The 21,777-nt window shown below is 43.8% G+C and overlaps 1 protein-coding gene across 1 annotated transcript in view; it reads right to left on the bottom strand.

Moving 5' to 3' along the window:
- Positions 1 to 21,777, bottom strand: part of LOC112255307 (receptor-type tyrosine-protein phosphatase gamma-like) — a 226,989-nt gene that overhangs the window by 50,157 nt on the left and 155,055 nt on the right. The window contains exons 5-7 of the mRNA XM_042324621.1: positions 17,749 to 17,844; positions 12,672 to 12,738; positions 5,442 to 5,599 (exon numbers count right to left, since the gene is read on the bottom strand). Of these exons, the coding sequence (XP_042180555.1) occupies positions 5,442 to 5,599; positions 12,672 to 12,738; positions 17,749 to 17,844 (321 nt within the window). The remainder of the gene's footprint in view (positions 1 to 5,441; positions 5,600 to 12,671; positions 12,739 to 17,748; positions 17,845 to 21,777) is intronic.

Genomic DNA, 21,777 nt, shown 5'->3' with positions numbered 1-21,777 from the left:
GGCTAGAATCAATTTCTTCTATGGACGGATGGAAAAATGAATTACGTATTCATAAGAGACCATATATGAACGCCATAAAACATTGCAGTACACAGTCAATACTCTGCATCCAGTGATCCAATACAGAACAAAGGATTTGTCCTCTGCTGCAGGTTTGTGGACATATCTCATCCGGAGCTTTTCAAACATGCAATTGTACACTCAAGGAGATATGTGAATATCTGTGTATATAACCAAGTGTTGCACATACTAAGATAATCCAAATAAGATTATAAGACCATGTCTTACTGAGAAAGGATTATTAAAAGCCAAGCACTTGATGTGCTATTTATTACCCTTTCTACAGTAGCAGTATATTTATAAAGCAGCTGAGAAGTTTTACTTATCTCGGGTTGCATGTCACAATCAGATTTGAAAACACTTTTCAGGCCAACTTTGCTCCTCTTTTAACCCGTACTAAGGACGACTTTGAACGCTGGTCTTTGCTACACCTCTCCTTAGTCGCAATAATTCATTCTATTAAAATGAATACTCTTCCTAAATTCTTATATCTCTATCAGTACCTACCGATTTTTCTTCACAATATGTTTTTCAAAAAGATCGACAGGCTAATTCTAACTTTATAGAGGACAAAAAGCCCCTTATGATACGAAAACAGCTTTTGCAGAGGCTTAGACCAGACGGCGGTCTAGCACTACCAGATTTCAGATGATATTATTGGGCCGCTAACCTTAGGATCATTCAGTACTGGTTGCAGAGCAGAGAGATATTCCCACTCCCAATTTGACTAGAGATGGAGGCAGCTTCGTCTATACCGGCATCATTGTCTTCCCTCGCTCCTCCGTTACAGGCCCTCGCTCCTCCGTTACAGGCCCTCGCTCCTCCGTTACAGGCCCTCGCTCCTCCGTTACAGGCCCCCGCTCCTCCGTTACAGGCCCCCGCTCCTCCGTTACAGGCCCTCGCTCCTCCGTTACAGGCCCTCGCTCCTCCGTTACAGGCCCTCGCTCCTCCGTTACAGGCCCTCGCTCCTCCGTTACAGGCCCTCGCTCCTCCGTTACAGGCCCCGCTCCTCCGTTACAGGCCCTCGCTCCTCCGTTACAGGCCCTCGCTCCTCCGTTACAGGCCCTTTCTCCCCATGATGGTGCTTTCTCCCCATGATGGTGCTTTCTCCTCATGATGGTGCTTTCTCCTCATGATGGTGCTTTCTCCCCATGATGGTGCTTTCTCCTCACGATGGTGCTTTCTCCTCACGATGGTGCTTTCTCCCCACGATGGTGCTTTCTCCCCATGATGGTGCTTCCCCCCTTTCTCCCCATGATGGTGCTTTCTCCCCATGATGGTGCTTTCTCCTCATGATGGTGCTTTCTCCTCATGATGGTGCTTTCTCCCCATGATGGTGCTTTCTCCCCATGATGGTGCTTTCTCCTCATGATGGTGCTTTCTCCCCATGATGGTGCTTTCTCCCCCATGATGGTGCTTTCTCCCCATGATGGTGCTTTCTCCTCATGATGGTGCTTTCTCCCCATGATGGTGCTTTCTCCCCATGATGGTGCTTTCTCCTCATGATGGTGCTTTCTCCCCATGATGGTGCTTTCTCCCCATGATGGTGCTTTCTCCTCATGATGGTGCTTTCTCCCCATGATGGTGCTTTCTCCCCATGATGGTGCTTTCTCCCCATGATGGTGCTTTCTCCTCATGATGGTGCTTTCTCCCCATGATGGTGCTTTCTCCCCATGATGGTGCTTTCTCCCCATGATGGTGCTTTCTCCCCATGATGGTGCTTTCTCCTCATGATGGTGCTTTCTCCCCATGATGGTGCTTTCTCCCCATGATGGTGCTTTCCCCCATGATGGTGCTTTCTCCCCATGATGGTGCTTTCTCCCCATGATGGTGCTTTCTCCCATGATGGTGCTTTCTCCCCATGATGGTGCTTTCTCCCCATGATGGTGCTTTCTCCCCATGATGGTGCTTTCTCCCCTCCCCATGATGGTGCTTTCTCCCCATGATGGTGCTTTCTCCTCATGATGGTGCTTTCTCCCCATGATGGTGCTTTCTCCCCATGATGGTGCTTTCTCCTCATGATGGTGCTTTCTCCCCATGATGGTGCTTTCTCCCCATGATGGTGCTTTCTCCCCATGATGGTGCTTTCTCAACATGGTCTAGTCTCGGTATTAAAAGATCCATCTCTTGTTGGTTTCTGGAAAGACATCTTTAACACACTCTCAGAATTAAGCGACACACAGATTGAGCCAGACCCTTTAATTGCATTATTTGGGGTTTCCTTACCCACAATACAACTGACCAAAATGAATAAGGATGTAAATGCCTTTATCACTTTGTTAGCGAGACGATTAATTTTACTTACATGGAAATCCTCTGCACCTCTGCACTCATGCTCTTTGTATTAAATCCGTTTTGAATTGCATAAAGTGGAAAAAATTAAACACACACTCAATGAGTCTGTAGACAAATTCTATGCAATGTGGGCTCCCTTCTTTTCTTATGTTAAACGACTAGATTTCCCTGCAGTTCCAGAGTGATGTATATTTCTATATCGGTGATGTAAGAGGCCTGGTATGTGTACACACGGCATCTGGTATGTCAAGGACTGTAGGACTGTATTAAGGACTGGAGGACTGTATTAAGGACTGGAGGACTGTCTTAAGGACTGGAGGACAGATTTTCTCTTTGTTGATGTGTTAAGGACTGGAGGACTGTATTAAGGACTGGAGGACTGATTTTCTCTGTGTTGATGTGTTAAGGACTGAAGGACTGTATTAAGGACTGGAGGACTGTATTAAGGACTGGAGGATTGTCTTAAGGACTGGAGGATTGTATTAAGGACTGGAGGACTGTATTAAGGACTGGAGGACTGTGTTAAGGACTGGAGGACTGTATTAAGGACTGGATGACTGTGTTAAGGACTGGAGGACTGTGTTAAGGACTGGAGGACTGTGTTAAGGACTGGAGGTCTGTATTAAGGACTGGAGGACTGTATTAAGGACTGGAGGACTGTGTTAAGGACTGGAGGACTGTATTAAGGACTGGAGGACTGATTTTCTCTGTGTTGATGTGTTAAGGACTGGAGGACTGTATTAAGGACTGGAGGATTGTCTTAAGGACTGGAGGATTGTCTTAAGGACTGGAGGACTGTATTAAGGACTGGAGGACTGTATTAAGGACTGGAGGACTGTGTTAAGGACTGGAGGACTGTGTTAAGGACTAGAGGACTGTATTAAGGACTGGATGACTGTGTTAAGGACTGGAGGACTGTGTTAAGGACTGGAGGACTGTGTTAAGGACTGGAGGTCTGTATTAAGGACTGGAGGACTGTATTAAGGACTGGAGGACTGTGTTAAGGACTGGAGGACTGTATTAAGGACTGGATGACTGTGTTAAGGACTGGAGGACTGTGTTAAGGACTGGAGGACTGTGTTAAGGACTGGAGGTCTGTATTAAGGACTGGAGGACTGTATTAAGGACTGGAGGACTGTGTTAAGGACTGAAGGACTGTATTAAGGACTGGATGACTGTATTAAGGACTGGAGGATTGTCTTAAGGACTGGAGGATTGTCTTAAGGACTGGAGGACTGTATTAAGGACTGGAGGACTGTATTAAGGACTGGATGACTGTGTTAAGGACTGGAGGACTGTGTTAAGGACTAGAGGACTGTATTAAGGACTGGATGACTGTGTTAAGGACTGGAGGACTGTGTTAAAGACTGGAGGACTGTGTTAAGGACTGGAGGTCTGTATTAAGGACTGGAGGACTGTATTAAGGACTGGAGGACTGTGTTAAGGACTGGAGGACTGTTAAGGACTGAAGGACTGTGTTAAGGACTGGAGGACTGTATTATCTGTGATAGTTGACCTGTAGCAACTGTATCAAAATATATATATTTTTGTCTTTGTTTAAAAAATATATATATTATGTTTCTGTCTCACTCTTTGTTTTGCTATATTGTTGTCTTTGATGTGTTGTTTTGTATTACTACCAAATAACTTACAAGTGCAATTATTTTGTAAATGCTGGTGTTGAAAATCCAATAAACAAAGTTTTAAAAAATGTAAAAAATAAAGCAGCTGGGAGACTGTGTGGTGTGTAGGTAATGTTAGGAGAGGTCATGTGCAGTAAATGTGCAGTCACCTCCAGTATTTAGTGTGATAGTCAACCTGGTGTCAGAGGGAATTTAAAAGCCTGTAGCTGCCCGCAGCCAGTCTGTTTGTGTGTGTTCACAGCCCCTATAATTCACATACTGTAGCAGTAATTGGCTATACCTGTTTAATCATCCCCCACATAGGCAGTTAATGTTTGATACACATAGGAAGAGAAGGAGGAGGGAGGAGAGGAAGGGTAGGAGGAGGAAGGGAGGAGGGGAAGAGGGGAGGAGTAGGTTGGTGTATAGAAACAGAGGGATAATATAAACTTGAGCAGTCTCCAAATTGTCATACCTTCATATCAACCTTGTGCCATACCGGGATATTCGGTAATACTGGCACGGAACACAGGGGGCGCTGTTTTCTAACCCCACTGATACGCTATAATCCGAAGGTTAGCAATGCTAACAAGTACATGGCAAATCCCATAGGGAATACTAACTAAAAGGTAACGAGCTTTGCGAACATTTTGTACAGTTTCTGTCCTAAACTATACAAGTAACTCAACAATGCTACTCACAGTTTGATGCACACACAACACAAATATTAGCCAGCAAGGATCTTGATCCAGGAGGGGTGATCTCTGCTGTTAGCAAGTGAATGCTTGATTTTGGAAGAAGCTAACCACAGCTAGATAGCTAACTAGCCAAATGCAAAATTGCGGAGCATTTAGCACATTTTAGATAGTTAACTTAACAGTTATAAGATATCTAGCTGGCAAACATTTAGTTGTTAATTCCATACTGTAATTAGATCACCTGGCACTGCAAAACCATGAGTGACTCACAAGGCTTAGGTCTCTTGTCCTTGTATGTTTGTCAACAATCCCCATGTGACTGGGGACTACTGTAATCTTCCAAATAATGTGACAGTTAAATCGAAAAAACTTAGTTTCAATTGAATTGACGGTATTGAAAAACCATCCCGTGGCTTTTTCCAAATATCCCGATTTACGGCATATGCGGTATACCGCCCAAGCCGAGATGATAGTGTGTGTGTACATGTTTTCCTACATTATCAGGGCCAGAATATCCTGACAAGTCCCCAGAATATGCTGACAAGTCCCCAGAATGTCCTGACAAGGTAGAAAAACAAAAAAAGTTTTCAAATTTTTTTTTCAAAACCTGAATTTGTTAAAATGCTATTTTACGCGTACGGGTTAGGTTTAGGGTTTGGGGTTAAAGTTAGGAGTTAGGTTAAGGGTTAGGGAAAATAGTATTTTGAATGGGAATACAGTTTTACTCCCCAAAATGTGTGTGTGTGTGTGTGCATGTGTAACTGACCTGTGAGTGGGAGAGTAAGACGGGCCTGGAGAAGACGATCCACTCGACCACCTTGCTGCAGGGCGGGCTGGTGAGAGAGCCTGTGTAGCGGTAGTAACTCCCCAACGATGATGGTAGCAGATCCCTCAGGATAAATGGACTCAGGAATGTCTCCTTCTCTGAAAGGGGGAGAGACAGAACAGATACACACATCAACACAGAGACAAACTAAACTAACACATCAACACAGAGAAAATCTAACTAACATATCAACACAGAGAAAAACGAACTAACACATCAACACAGAGAAAAACAAACTAACACTTACATCAACACAGAGAAAAAAATAACACTTACATCAACACAGAGAAAAAACTAACACACACATCAACATTGAGAAAAACTAACACATCAACACAGAGAAAAAACTAACACATACATCAAGACAGAGAAAAAACTAACACTTACATCAACACAGAGAAAAAAATAACACATACATCAACACAGAGAAAAAAACAACACATACATCAACATTGAGAAAAACTAACACATCAACACAGAGAAAAAACTAACACATACATCAACACAGAGAAAAAACTAACACTTACATCAAGACAGAGAAAAAACTAACACATACATCAACACTGAGAAAAACTAACACAGCAACACAGAGAAAAACAAACTAACACATCAACACAGAGAAAAAACTAACACATACATCAAGACAGAGAAAAAACTAACACACACATCAACAAAGAGAAAAATGAACTAACACATCAACACAGAGAAAAACAAACTAACACTTACATCAGCACAGAGAAAAACAAACTAACACTTACATCAACAAAGAGAAAAAATAAAACACACATCAACACAGAGAAAAACTAACACATCAACACAGAGAAAAACTAACACATCAACACAGAGAAAAACTAACTAACACACCAACACAGAGAAAAACTAACTAACACATCAACACAGAGAAAAACTAACACATCAACACAGAGAAAAACTAACACATCAACACAGAGAAAAAACGAACACTTACATCAACACAGAGAAAAACTAACTAACACATCAACACAGAGAAAAACTAACACATCAACACAGAGAAAAACTAACACATCAACACAGAGAAAAAACGAACACTTACATCAACACAGAGAAAAACTAACTAACACACCAACACAGAGAAAAACTAACTAACACATCAACACAGAGAAAAACGAACACATCAACACAGAGAAAAACGAACACATCAACAGAGAAAAACTAACACATCAACACAGAGAAAAAACGAACACTTACATCAACACAGAGAAAAACTAACTAACACACCAACACAGAGAAAAACTAACTAACACATCAACACAGAGAAAAACTAACACATCAACACAGAGAAAAACTAACACATCAACACAGAGAAAAAACGAACACACACATCAACACAGAGAAAAACTAACTAACACACCAACACAGAGAAAAACTAACTAACACATCAACACAGAGAAAAACTAACACATCAACACAGAGAAAAACTAACTAACACATTAACACAAAATAACGAACTTACACATGAACACAGAGAAAAACTAACACATCATCGTTGTCTTGAGGGGAGAATAGAGAGAGCACAGGAACGCACATATCAACACACAAACACAGCCCACACACACGCAGAGACCCACACACACACTCAGAGAACCACACACACACTCAGAAACCCCCCCACACACACTCAGAAACCCACACACACACACTCAGAAACCCACACACACACTCAACTCAAATCAAACTTTATTTGGCACATGTGCCGAATACAACAAGTGTAGGCTTTACAGTGAAATGCTTTTTTTTGGTTTTACTTACAAGTCCTTAATCAACAATGCAGTTCCAAGAAGAGTTACCCTCTGTAGCACCTTATGGTCAGATGCTGAGCAGTTGCCATACCAGGCAGTGATGCAACCAGTGATGCTCTCGATGGTGCAGCTGTAGAACCTTTTGAGGATCCCATGCCAAATCTTTTCAGTCTCCTGAGGGGGGAAATGTTTTGTCGTGCCCTCTTCACGATTGTCTTGGTATGTTTGGACCATGATAGTTTGTTGGTGATGTGGACACCAAGGAACTTGAAACTCTCGACCCTCTCCACTACAGCCCCGTTGATGTAAATGGGGGCCTGTTCGGCCCGCCTTTTCCTGTAGTCCACGATCAGCTCCTTTGCCTTGCTCACATTGAGGGAGAGGTTGTTGTCCTGGCACCACACTGCCAGTTCTCTGACCACCTCCCTATAGTCTCATCGTTGTCGGTGATCAGGCCTACCACTGTTGTGTCGTCAGCAAACTTAATGATGGTGTTGGAGTCGTGTTTGGCCACGCAGTCGTGGGTGAACAGGGATTACAAGAGGGGACTAAGTACACACCCCTAAGGGGCCCCAGTGTTGAGGATCAGCGTGGCAGATGTGTTGTTGCCTACTCGTACCCCCTGGGGCGGCCCGCCAGGAAGTCCAGGATCCAGTTGCAGAGGGAGGTGTTTAGTCCCAGAGTCCTTAGCTTAGTGATGAGCTTAGTGAGCACTATGGTGTTGAACGCTGAGCTGTAGTCAATGAACAGCATTCTCACATAGGTGTACTCAGAGACCCACACACACTCAGAGACCCACATACTGTAAACAAAGTGTAGATTATTCCCACATATTTAAATAGAAAATAGACATAGTGTGTCTTTACACCCATTTCAATCCCCAAATGTTTAGATTACAGTGCATTTATTTACTGTGCATAATCACCCATAGGTCAAGTATTTGATTTGAAATCAGGAAGGAAGATCTGTGTTTATTTACAACTGACAGTTATTGGGAACATCACTCTAAGAGATTTTCGCTGGCGTCCTGTTTTACATGGATTTCCTGCCTAAAAACCTCCTTCTGGCATTTGTTTGGCAACATCAGGGCTTAACAGAAAGGAGAGGAAGAGGAGGACGATCAGATAAGTGTCCTGCTCTGACAACTAATCCATCGGTGGGCTGCTGTAGCCCGCTATAACCACAGGGAGAGAGAGTTCCCTCCTTGGATACATCCTCCTGTGTTTAGAGGCTGCTGTAGCCCGCTATAACCACAGGGAGAGAGAGTTCCCTCCTTGGATACATCCTCCCGTGTTTAGAGGCTGCTGTAGCCTGCTGTAACCACAGGGAGAGAGAGTTCCCTCCTTGGATACATCCTCCTGTGTTTATAGGCTGCTGTTACAATTTGGGGTAGTAAAGTGGGAGCTGGAGACAACCTGTGGTGGCAGCAGCACCTTGAGCTTGGGGTTAAGATATAAATCAAGCCATGTGGGTATGAGGAAGATCCTAGTAACAGTCATATATGTTACTATGGAAGGATGAAGAGGACGCTATACTCTGGACTATGGGGAGTGGGACGAGACAGCAGACGTGTAGAGCAGACGTGTAGAGCAGACGTGTAGAGCAGACGTGTAGAGCAGATGTGTAGAGCAGACGTGTAGAGCAGACGTGTCCCAAAGGAAGCACCTTTCCGTTCTTGACATCATGGGATGTTTCAGTAGTCACAGCATCTCTACTACCGCCTGACCTCAGACAGCACAGCCCCTTTCTGTTACTGACATCATGGGTTGTTTCAGTAGTCAGACAGCACAACCCCTTTCTGTTACTGACATCATGGGTTGTTTCAGTAGTCAGACAGCACAGCCCCTTTCTGTTCCCGACATCGTGGGTTGTTTCAGTTGTCAGACAGCACAACCCCTTTCTGTTCCCGACATCGTGGTTTGTTTCAGTTGTCAGACAGCACAACCCCTTTCTGTTACTGACATCATAGGTTATTTCAGTTGTCAGACAGCACAACCCCTTCCTGTTACTGACATTGTGGGTCGTTTCAGTTGTCAGACAGCACAACCTCTTTCTGTTACTGACATCGTGGGTCATTTCAGTTGTCAGACAGCACAACCCCTTTCTGTTACTGACATTGTGGGTCGTTTCAGTTGTCAGACAGCACAACCTCTTTCTGTTACTGACATCGTGGGTCATTTCAGTTGTCAGACAGCACAACCCCTTTCTGTTACTGACATCGTGGGTCGTTTCAGTTGTCAGACAGCACAGCCCCTTTCTGTTCCCGACATCGTGGGTTGTTTCAGTAGGAAGACAGCCCAGTGCCATATGGTGGTGCTGCCTCAGACCTGATAATGAATGGATGGCTGAGGCTAACAAGCTGGCGGGAAGCCCATCACCGCCACCCAGCTAGAAGTGGACAGTATGGTGCATCCCAAATTTCACCCTATCACCTATGTAGTGTACTACTTGACCAGAGCCCTATGGGAATAGGGTAACATTTGGGACATAGCTTAAGTACCCAGCCAGAGGACCAGGAGCCTCCCTTGGACCATCAGAACAACACAACCCAGCATGCTTTTTAGTTCACTAAACCTAGCAGTACCACCTGCCTGCTAGCCCCATTCTACCCCCTTCCAGCCATGGCAGATCATTCAGTATAGATAGTCAGTGTAATGAATGGGATAAAGACCCAGAGAAGCACGGAGGAGCTCCAGTTGTGTGAGATGAATCAGCATGAGTAAAGAGACCATATGCTCTCAGTTTATTCCATTCTTCCATGAACACGTTTTCTCTCCGTCTGTCTCTGAGTGGACCCACATAAAGAGAACTACGTCAGTAGCACATTGTTAACCCAGCTGTATGTGTTGGTACACACAAAGAGTGCATGCTCACATAGACAGCGGCATGGCTCCATATGCAATACAACTTCATGAATCCCTGAGGGGCAATTCGTTCAGGCCGGTGTGTGTGTGTTTAGGCAGATGCAGTAGGGGATTAGGGAAACATGGTAAAGCACCTCCGGATACAGACTGGTTGAGACATGACATTACTCACGTTTGTATCGACACCAGCTAACTCAGCTTTCAGACCATACACATCATAGCTAGGCATGTCTATCTGTGTAACCCTAGCATTAAACATTAATGGTACAAGCAAGCATGCATCTGATGCTGCTGCTGTGTATGTAAATTATATGTGTGTGTGTGTGTGTGTGTGTGTGTGTGTGTGTGTGAGCGAGAGAGACAGAGTGTTGACAAATTGAGGTTTAGATGCAATTAATTTTTCCGTCTCTTCTTTGCAGCGCTACACAGGGAGAGAAGCAGGGTGTGGGAACTGGCTGTACTGCCTTCCTCTTGATGGAAGACTGGGCTCACAGCTTGTGGTCAGACTCTAATGTGGGATTAAAAATAAACGCCAAGGTAAAGTATCTCCAAAGGCTTAAACAAATGGATGGAAGACCAGATGAGAGGCGCGGAATTTCGATGTACAGACAGTCTGGGAGATGTGTGATGTCTGAAAATAGACAGTCTGGGAGATGTGTGATGTCTGAAAATAGACAGTCTGGGAGATGTGTGATGTTTGAAAATAGACAGTCTGGGAGATGTGTGACGTCTGAAAATAGACAGTCTGGGAGATGTGTGATGTCTGAAAATAGACAGTCTGGGAGATGTGTGATGTCTGAAAATAGACAGTCTGGGAGATGTGTGATGTTTGAAAATAGACAGTCTGGGAGATGTGTGATGTTTGAAAATAGACAGTCTGGGAGATGTGTGATGTTTGAAAATAGACAGTCTGGGAGATGTGTGAAAAATAGACAGTCTGGGAGATGTGTGATGTCTGAAAATAGACAGTCTGGGAGATGTGTGATGTCTGAAAATAGACAGTCTGGGAGATGTGTGATGTTTGAAAATAGACAGTCTGGGAGATGTGTGATGTCTGAAAATAGACAGTCTGGGAGATGTGTGATGTTTGAAAATAGACAGTCTGGGAGATGTGTGATGTTTGAAAATAGACAGTCTGGGAGATGTGTGATGTTTGAAAATAGACAGTCTGGGAGATGTGTGATGTTTGAAAATAGACAGTCTGGGAGATGTGTGATGTTTGAAAATAGACAGTCTGGGAGATGTGTGATGTTTGAAAATAGACAGTCTGGGAGATGTGTGATGTTTGAAAATAGACAGTCTGGGAGATGTGTGATGTTTGAAAATAGACAGTCAAGGAGATGTGTGATGAACGAAACATTAACCTCACAAACAACATAAACAAAAACAACTTGGGAAATCATTTCTCTGTCTCTTTTTTTATTTGTATTTTTTTGTGGACATTCATTGAGTGCTCTTGTGTGTGACCTCTATAGCCAGCAGCATACCACCCTGCATCCCACTGCTGGCTTGCTTCTGAAGCTAAGCAGGGTGGGTCCTGGCTGGATGGGAGACCAGATGCTGCTGGAAGTGGTATTGAAGGGCTAAGGAGATCCCAATGCCCCTAAAGCAGTGAAGTGGACATTGCCCTGCATAAAGTGCTGTCTTTCAGATGGGAAGCTAAAAGGTGTCCTGACCCTCTGTGGTAATTAAAATCCCATGGCACTAGGGCCTCCTGAGTGGCACAGTGGTCTAAGGCAGTGCTAGCTGTGATTCTGGGTTCAAGTCCAGGCTCTGTCGTGATCGGGAGACCCATGGGGCGAAGCACAATTGGCCCAGTGTCGTCTGGGTTAAGGGAGGGTTTGGTCGGCAGGGATGTCCTTGTCCCATCATGCACTAGCGACCCCTGTGGCAGGCTGGGTGTAGTGAATGCTGACACTGTCACCAGGTGTACAGTGTTTCCTCTGACACATTGGTGTGGCTGGCTTCTGGGTTAAGTGGGCATTGTGTCAAGAAGCAGTGTGGGTTGTGTTTCGGAGGATGCACGGCTCTCGAACTTCCGTACGGGAGACACAGTGATGAGACGACTGTAAATACCAATTGGATACCATGAAAAAGGGGTCATTTAAAAAAAATCCCATTTATCATAAGAGTAGGGGTATTATCCCTGATATCATCTCCCTCATTCCTAATTGGTATAAAATCACTCCTCACCTCTTGACCTGAAAGCTGGTGAGTGTTCTGGCACAAAAATGGTGGATGAGGTGAGTTTCCCCATTACTATGTAAAGCGCTTTAAGTACCTCAGTTGGTAGAAAAGCGCGATATAAATCCAATAATTAGTATGAATTATAGCGAATGTGATAAAGCCAAGGCCCTCTTTAACTAGTGTGTCTGTATTTCTATCTGTGTTTCTGTGGGAAGACTGAGAACCTGGGGCCCTGCTGACTCTGTAGTTAACTGAGAAGTGCTATAGAACTAAGGTTGTTGAACAGCAGCACAGTGAGAACACAGAGAGAGTAGTAGTGTGAGTGTCCGTGGTATACTCACCGTGGTGTACCACCCGTTTCAGTCCCTGGATGATGGGCTCTACAGATGGATTGTCTCTCCGCCCCACCTGGAGACAAGAGACAGGATATTTTACAGGACAGCCCAGAACAGCAGTTACAGTACCTACACTCAGTTCACAACACGTTTCACATTTATTACCAACATTCCCAATGTGCTATTTACACTTAGAGGGGAAAGAGTGTTGAGATATGGAGACCGCTCCTCCTCCTCATCTTCCTTCCCATTCCTAATTCAGGTCAGTCCAATGAGAGTAATAGTCTGTAACTAAGTGCTGAATGTGGATAATAATATGAACCCCTTAGCGACCATTCATACACCCTCAGGGAGCCCAAAATGCAGCTCGATTAGAAATGGTAAACTGGAGTGTCTGTGTGTGTGTGTGTGTGTCAGGTGTGTGTCCTGCTCTTTAAAATGTAATTCAGCGGGATACATGTGTGTTGGCTGGCGCTGATGCTAATTGCTGAAGGGCTGTCAGAAAAACAGTGGTAGCATTTAGGTCTTCAATCACACAAGGTCCGTTGTTGTCTAGCCACAGACCTAGAAACACCTGTGTCCCCACTCCAACCTAACCTGCCTCTCTGTCAGAGAGGAACTGTGCCGGCCACTTTGTCTGTGTGGCTCTGAGTGTAATAGACCACATCAGTATAATAGAAATAGAACCAGCCATTTTACTGTGGCGTTGCCATGGCTAAATCCTTGCTGGCACGCCACAAAAAATATGGAACATGAAAAAAATACTTTAATAGTTACTTTAACTTACTTTAATAGTTTATCTACACTAAATATACAAACGTATGTGGACATCCCTTTAAATTAGTGGATTCGGCTATTTCGGCCACACCCGTTTCTGACAAGTGTATAAAATGGAGCACACAGCCATGCAATAGACAAACATTAGCAGTAGAATGGCTGACGTGGCACCGTCATAGGATTTCACCTTTCCAGCATATCAGTTCGTCAAATTTCTGCCCTGCTGGAGCTGCGCCAGTCAACTCTAAGTGCTGTTACTGTGAAGTGGAAAGATCTAGGAGCAACAGCGGCTCAGCCGCGAAGTGGTAGGCCACACAAGCTCACAGAACGGGACCGCCGAGTGCTGAAGCGTGCAGCGTGTAAAATTTGTCTGTTGTCGGTTGCAACACTAACCATTTAGTTCTAAACTGCCTCTGGAAGATACGTCAGCACAATAACTGTTCGCCAAGGGCTTCATGAAATGGGTTCCCATGGCTGAGCAGCCGCACACAAGCCTACAAATACCATGCGCAATGCCAAGCGTCAGCTGGAGTGGTGTAAAGCTTGTCGCCATTGGACACCATTGGACTTCTCTGGAGTGATGAATCACGCTTCACCATCTGGCAGTCCGATGGATGAATCCGGGTTTGGCGGAAGCCAGGAGAATGCTACCTGTCCCAATGCATTGCGCCAACTGTAAATTTTGGTAGAGGAGGAATAATGGTCTGTGGCTGTTTTTCACAATTGTTTGTTCCAGTGAAGGGAAATCTTAACGCTACAGCATACAATGACATTCTAGACGATTCTGTGCTAACATCTTTGTGGCAACAGTTTGGGGAAGGCCCTTTCCTGTTTCAGCATGACAATGCCCCCGTGCACAAAGCAAGGTCTGTCGAGATCGCTGTGGATGAACTTGACTGGCCTGCACAGAGCCCTGACCTCAACCCCATCGAACACCTTTGGCATGAATTGGAATGATTACTGCGAGCAAGGCCTAATCGGCCAACATCAGTGCCCAACCTCACTAATGCTCATGGCTGAATGGAAGCAAGTCCCCGCAGCAATGTTCCAACATCTAGTGGAAAGCCTTCCCAGAAGAGTGGAGGCTGTTATAGCAGCAAAGGGGGACCCAACTCCATATTAATGCCTATGATTTTGGAATGAGCTGTTCGACGAGTAGGTGTCCACATACTTTTGGTCATGTAGTGGATTTACCTAGTCGGCTTGTTGTTGTGTGTTTTATGTGAGATAAATATTCCTCTCGAGACGCATTGAAGTTGAGAGTGCCCTAGGTGTAACGGCGTGCGTCTGTTGAAGGAGAGTCAGACCAAAATGCAGCGTGGTGGTTACTCATGTTCTTTAATGAAAAAATAGCGATACATGAAATAACTAAATAAATACAAAAACAACAAACGAAACGTGAAAACCTAATTACAGCCTATCTGGTGAACACTACACAGAGACAGGAACAATCACCCACAAGCACACAGTGAAACCCAGGCTACCTAAATATGGTTCCCAATCAGAGACAACGAGAATCACCTGACTCTGATTGAGAACCTCAGGCAGCCATAGACTATGCTAGACACCCCTACTCAGCCACAATCCCAATACCTACTAAAACCCCCAATACCACAACACAACACAAAATAACCCCATGTCACACCCTGGCCTGACCAAATAAATATATAAACACAAAATACTAAGACCAGGGCGTGACACTAGGGAGGGAAACATGCATTCTGACAAGTAGTCAATGCACAACACTGCTTGAAATTGCGAAAACAGCAGTTTTAATGGTCCTTGTTGAAAAAAGGGGAGACCCAGCTTTCCATTCCTTATTTATTTATTTCTCAACTCTTAAATATGTGCAAACTGAACCATTTTAAACCCAGAGCAGCGGCATTATTAAGCACCTAAAAGGCGCTGCATGGTCAATCTGACATCTGCATTTTCCATGCTGCATTAATGGTGAGACGTCCTCTGCAGAAGTCAGGGCATTCATACTTTTGTTGAGCAGAGCTGTTGAGCAGAGCTGTTGAGCAGAGCTGGTGTGAAGGAAGTTGTCAAGGAAGTGAGTTTGTGTTTATACAGGAACTCCCGCCCCTACTTACCATCAAGAAATCATGTCATGTATATGGCGCCCTCTGCATTGTTACAAAATTTGGGAGGCGCACGGCGATGAATTTGGCCTCTGAATGCCTCCGGAGGCAACGCACCACATTTTTGGATCAAGCATAAATTCATAAAATGTCTTTTACTCAGCAATTTGCTGTGAGTGCATAGGGGAGAGTGGGGCTAAATGTAACAGGGGTCAACTGTAGGGTAACTTAGGGTAAAACGCGACCCTGCCTCAAAATCATTTGGCAACCAGAGAAGGTAACTAGTTTGGGATCTGTAATGATTAGTCCAATAGGCTAAATGCAGATAGACAACCTCATGCTTCAGCCTATTTATTTCTAGCCACTATTCTGCATCAGTTGGGCTACAGGTGATAATGCTTATTCTTAATAGCATACCTGATAATATGGACTGTGCATAGGCTATATGCATGGTCCAATATGTTAAAATAATTGTACCAACATGTTATTGATCATTGTGGGTGTATGTTGGAGAGTGATGATGCTGGGTTACTGCAGATTCAAACCAACAGGGAAACAAAGTGGAGTTCTCATCCTTGTGTGCTCAGTAGAAGGTTAATTTCATTGCAGAAATAAAATATTTATTTGTGTTTTTATTTAGAATAGCATATAGCTTCTTGTCCAATCGCTTTTTGTAAAAACCCACATACTAATACAGACAGGCAGGCAGACTGACAAATACTTTTCTTTTAGGTAAAAGAGGGGATTTTTAAGAGATAGCGGCAGAGGAAGCCCTTGTTCTCTGACTCTGTCTGTGCTTCTCTTTCACCGTAATGACTCCCTGAAGACACCTGTCTGTGCTTCTCTTTCACCGTAATGACTCCCTGAAGATACCTGTCTGTCTGTGCTTCTCTTTCACCATAATGACTCCCTGAAGACACCTGTCTATCTGTCTGTGCTTCTCTTTCACCGTAATGACTCCCTGAAGATACCTGTCTGTCTGTGCTTCTCTTTCACCGTAATGACTCCCTGAAGACACCTGTCTGTCTGTCTGTGCTTCTCTTTCACCGTAATGACTCCCTGAAGACACCTGTCTGTCTGAGCTTCTCTTTCACCGTAATGACTCCCTGAAGACACCTGTCTGTCTGTCTGTCTGTCTGTGCTTCTCTTTCACCGTAATGACTCCCTGAAGACACCTGTCTGTCTGTGCTTCTCTTTCACTGTAATGACTCCCTGAAGACACCTGTCTGTCTGTGCTTCTCTTTCACCGTAATGACTCCCTGAAGACACTTGTCTGTCTGTCTGTGCTTCTCTTTCACCGTAATGACTCCCTGAAGACACCTGTCTGTCTGTCTGTCTATCTGTCTGTGCTTCTCTTTCACCGTAATGACCCCCTGAAGACACCTGTCTGTCTGTCTGTGCTTCTCTTTCACCGTAATGACTCCCTGAAGACACCTGTCTGCCTGTGCTTCTCTTTCACCGTAATGACTCCCTGAAGACACCTGTCTGTCTGTGCTTCTCTTTCACCGTAATGACTCCCTGAAGACACCTGTCTGTCTGTGCTTCTCTTTCACCGTAATGACTCCCTGAAGATACCTGTCTGTCTGTGCTTCTCTTTCACCGTAATGACTCCCTGAAGATACCTGTCTGTCTGTGCCTCTCTTTCACCGTAATGACTCCCTGAAGACACCTGTCTGTCTGTCTGTGCTTCTCTTTCACCGTAATGACTCCCTGAAGATACCTGTCTGTCTGTGCTTCTCTTTCACCGTAATGACTCCCTGAAGACACCTGTCTGTCTGTGCTTCTCTTTCACTGTAATGACTCCCTGAAGACACCTGTCTGTCTGTCTGTGCTTCTCTTTCACTGTAATGACTCCCTGAAGACACCTGTCTGTCTGTCTGTCTGTCTGTGCTTCTCTTTCACCGTAATGACTCCCTGAAGACACCTGTCTGTCTGTCTGTGCTTCTCCTTCACTGTAATGACTCCCTGAAGACACCTGTCTGTCTATCTGTCTGTCTGTGCTTCTCTTTCAGGGATATGGGAAGTTGGAAGTAAAGTGAGGACAATAAGAAAGATTGCATGTGCCTCAGGAGGGCAAGCAGCTTTCGATCAGTTTATCCATTACTGTTGTTCATACTTCCCAATCAGCACTATATTTCTACCCTCTACCCTCCTGTTTCATTGTGTTTGGGAACAACTGAAACCAAAATATCTCCTCTAACAACACAGCCCAAAGCCAGTCTTACCTCAAAGAACACAGCCAGCGCAGCAATCATGCGTTTCTCCTTGATGGCCGCACTGAGACTGTCAAAGTCATCAGAATTGTACAGGTAGATCTGCATCTGTGAGGAGAGCGAGAGAAAGAAAGAGAGAGAAAGAGAGAGAAAGAGAGGGGGATAGAAAGAGAGAGAGGGGGAGAGAAATAGCAAGAGAGAGAGAGAGAGAGAGAGAGAGAGAGAGAGCAGACAGAACATTAGAGGTTGCTCTTAAGTGGTTCTAGCACGTCAAAATAAATCAGTTATTTGGACAGAATGCAGTGAACACTGGTAGGTACACAAAACATATTTCCTTTCAGTAGGTTGCTATGCAAATAAACAGTACAACGTTCAATGGTTATAAAATCATTTGTAAAACAAATACTAGTTTCTCTTTCCCCCCTATTCTCCGTCATTCTGTCTACCTCACACAAACCCACTGTTATCACACATCCCAGTGTTGTACTGTAATACTGTATGCTGCTGTACTTACAGAAGCATAATCACACATCCCAGTGTTGTACTGTAATACTGTACTTACAGAAGCATAATCACACATCCCAGTGTTGTACTGTAATACTGTATGCTGCTGTACTTACAGAAGCATAATCACACATCCCAGTGTTGTACTGTAATACTGTACTTACAGAAGCATAATCACATATCCCAGTGTTGTACTGTAATACTGTATGCTGCTGTACTTACAGAAGCATATTCACACATCCCAGTGTTGTACTGTAATACTGTATGCTGCTGTACTTACAGAAGCATATTCACACATCCCAGTGTTGTACTGTAATACTGTATGCTGCTGTACTTACAGAAGCATAATCACACATCCCAGTGTTGTACTGTAATACTGTATGCTGCTGTACTTACAGAAGCATAATCACACATCCCAGTGTTGTACTGTAATACTGTATGCTGCTGTACTTACAGAAGCATATTCACACATCCCAGTGTTGTACTGTAATACTGTATGCTGCTGTACTTACAGAAACAAAATCACACATCCCAGTGTTGTACTGTAATACTGTACTTACAGAAGCATAATCACACATCCCAGTGTTGTACTGTAATACTGTACTTACAGAAGCATATTCACACATCCCAGTGTTGTACTGTAATACTGTATGCTGCTGTACTTACAGAAGCATAATCACATATCCCAGTGTTGTACTGTAATACTGTATGCTGCTGTACTTACAGAAACATAATCACACATCCCAGTGTTGTACTGTAATACTGTACTTACAGAAGCATATTCACACATCCCAGTGTTGTACTGTAATACTGTATGCTGCTGTACTTACAGAAGCATAATCACACATCCCAGTGTTGTACTGTAATACTGTATGCTGCTGTACTTACAGAAACATAATCACACATCCCAGTGTTGTACTGTAATACTGTATGCTGCTGTACTTACAGAAGCATAATCACACATCCCAGTGTTGTACTGTAATACTGTATGCTGCTGTACTTACAGAAGCATAATCACACATCCCAGTGTTGTACTGTAATACTGTATGCTGCTGTATTTACAGAAGCATAATCACACATCCCAGTGTTGTACTGTAATACTGTATGCTGCTGTATTTACAGAAGCATAATCACACATCCCAGTGTTGTACTGTAATACTGTATGCTGCTGTACTTACAGAAGCATAATCACACATCCCAGTGCTGTACTTAGAGAAAAAAAATAGAAATCTGTCAAATGTTATTTGTCACATGCTTATTTGTCACATGTGGGGTGAAACGCTTAAAAGTAATAATACATACACAGTGAATAACTATAAATGTGTATTTTCTTATTTAACCAGGCAAATCAGTTAAGAACAAATTCTTATTTACAATGACAGCCTACTCTGGCCAACCCTGAGCCAATTGTGCACCGCCCTATGGGACTAATCATGGCTGGATGTGATATAGCCTGGATTCGAACCAGATACTATAGTGATGCCTCTTGCACTGAGATCCAGTACCTTAGACCACTGCGCCACTCAGGAGCCCCCTATAGTGTAGGGGTATGATGTAACATATAACCAGGAATAAAGTGACAGACAATAAACAGAACCAGCAGCGTATGTGATGAGTCAAAGAAATTAGTGCAAAAATGGTGAATGCAGATAGTTAAATAGTTAACCAAATAGCTACCTGGACTAACTATTTAGCAGTCTTATGGTTTGGGGGTAGAAGATGTTCAGGATCCTGTTGGTTCCAGACTTGGTGCATCAGTACCGCTTGCCGTGCGGTAACAGAGAGAACAATCTATGACTTCGTTGGCTGGAGAATTTAGTGCCTTCCTCTGACACCACCTGGTATAGAGGTCCTGGATTGCAGGGAGCTTGACCCCAGTGAGCACTGGGCCGTATGCACTGCCCTGTGTAGAGCTTTGCGTTTGTAAGCCAAGCAGTTGCTATACCAAGCGGTGATGCAGCCAGTCAAGATGCTCTCAATGGTGCAGCTGTAGAACATTTTGAGGATCTAAGGGTTCATGCCAAATCTTTTCAATCTCCCGAGGGGGAAGAGGCTCTTCATGACTGTGTTGGTGTGTGTGGACCATGGTAGATCCTTATTGATGTGGACACTGAGGAACTTGAAGCGCTCGACCCACTCCACTAGTCCAGGATCCAGTTGCAGAGGGAGGTGGTCAGTCCCAGGGTCCTTAGCTTAGTGATGAGCTTGGAGGGCACTAAGGTGTTGAACACTGAGCTGTAGTCAATAAACAGCATTCTCACATACAGTGCCGTGAAAACGTATTTGCCCCCTTTCTAAGTAGTACGGTCTAGGGTAGGTCAGTATCCAGATTTTCATATCTTCATACCGTCTTTCTCTCACCCCAGGTTATATGGTATTACCAGATTAACTGTAAGCAAAACAATAGGAAATGTCACTGGCTACATTCTTTCTATGATAGGCCTAAACATTAGAAATATGATGGCTATATGATGGCTATGCATTTTTTACTTGTGTGGCTGCCAGCCAAATAGAGTTGCACTTCTTTTGTCATCTGATGAAAATGAAGCTATTTTATGCCGAATGTGTTGCACTAATGTGAATGAAAACTATAGTTGCACGTCCCTGATCAGTCTATTAAAGCAAAGAAACACTGTTGACTTTCAATATAAAACGTGACCCCTGTCAATAGACAGTGGGACATCTTTTTCTCCTGTTGTGCTATATACAAACATGTGACTGGCTCAACTGTGCTGGGGAACTAAGTTTCATAATGTAAAATAATGTGACAGGTGAAATGAGAACGCTGCTTTATCTCCTAAGGCATTGCACAAGTTGACTGTTGGTTTTAATAGCTACAAATATTAAAATGTATTGAAAAGCATAAGAAATAGTTTCAACGGTATTGAAAAACCATCCCGTGGCTATTTCCAAATACCCAGGAATACGGTATAGCGCTCAAGCCTAGTATGGTCTACAGCTTATCATGAGGTATTCTAACTCAGGCGAGCAGAACCTCGAGACGTCCTCAATATTAGAGATTATTAGAGTTAACAAAGAGACACACACCTCCCCCCTTGAGTTTAGCTGACGCTGCCGTTCTGTCCTGCCGATGCATAGGAAAACCAGCTAGATATATATTATCTATGTCCTTGTTCAACAAATGACTCAGAGAAACAGGATATTACTGTTCTTCAGGTCCTGGCGATAGGATAGTCTTAAACAGAGCATGTCCAGTATGTTCAGTGCGACTTACAGCTGTAATCGCAGCAAAAGGTGGCGCTACAAAGTATTAACTTAAGGGGGCTGAATAATTTTGCACGCCCAATTTTTCAGTTTTTGATTTGTTAAAAAAGTTTGAAATATCCAATAAATGTCGTTTCACTTCATGATTGTGTCCCACTTGTTGTTGATTCTTCACAAAAAAATAGTTTTATATCTTTATGTTTGAAGCCCGCAAATCGCGCTGTTTAGACACTGATGCTCTTTGCAAACACGTGCCTATGTGAGAGTGGATTCTCAGTCCTTACTATCATGAAAACTGAATACAGGCACAGA

Source organism: Oncorhynchus tshawytscha, linkage group LG07 (genome assembly GCF_018296145.1).
Source record: "Oncorhynchus tshawytscha isolate Ot180627B linkage group LG07, Otsh_v2.0, whole genome shotgun sequence".
Lineage (NCBI taxonomy): Eukaryota > Metazoa > Chordata > Actinopteri > Salmoniformes > Salmonidae > Oncorhynchus > Oncorhynchus tshawytscha.
Note: the sequence above shows the minus strand (reverse complement) of the source record. Positions and strands in the feature narration are given on the sequence as shown.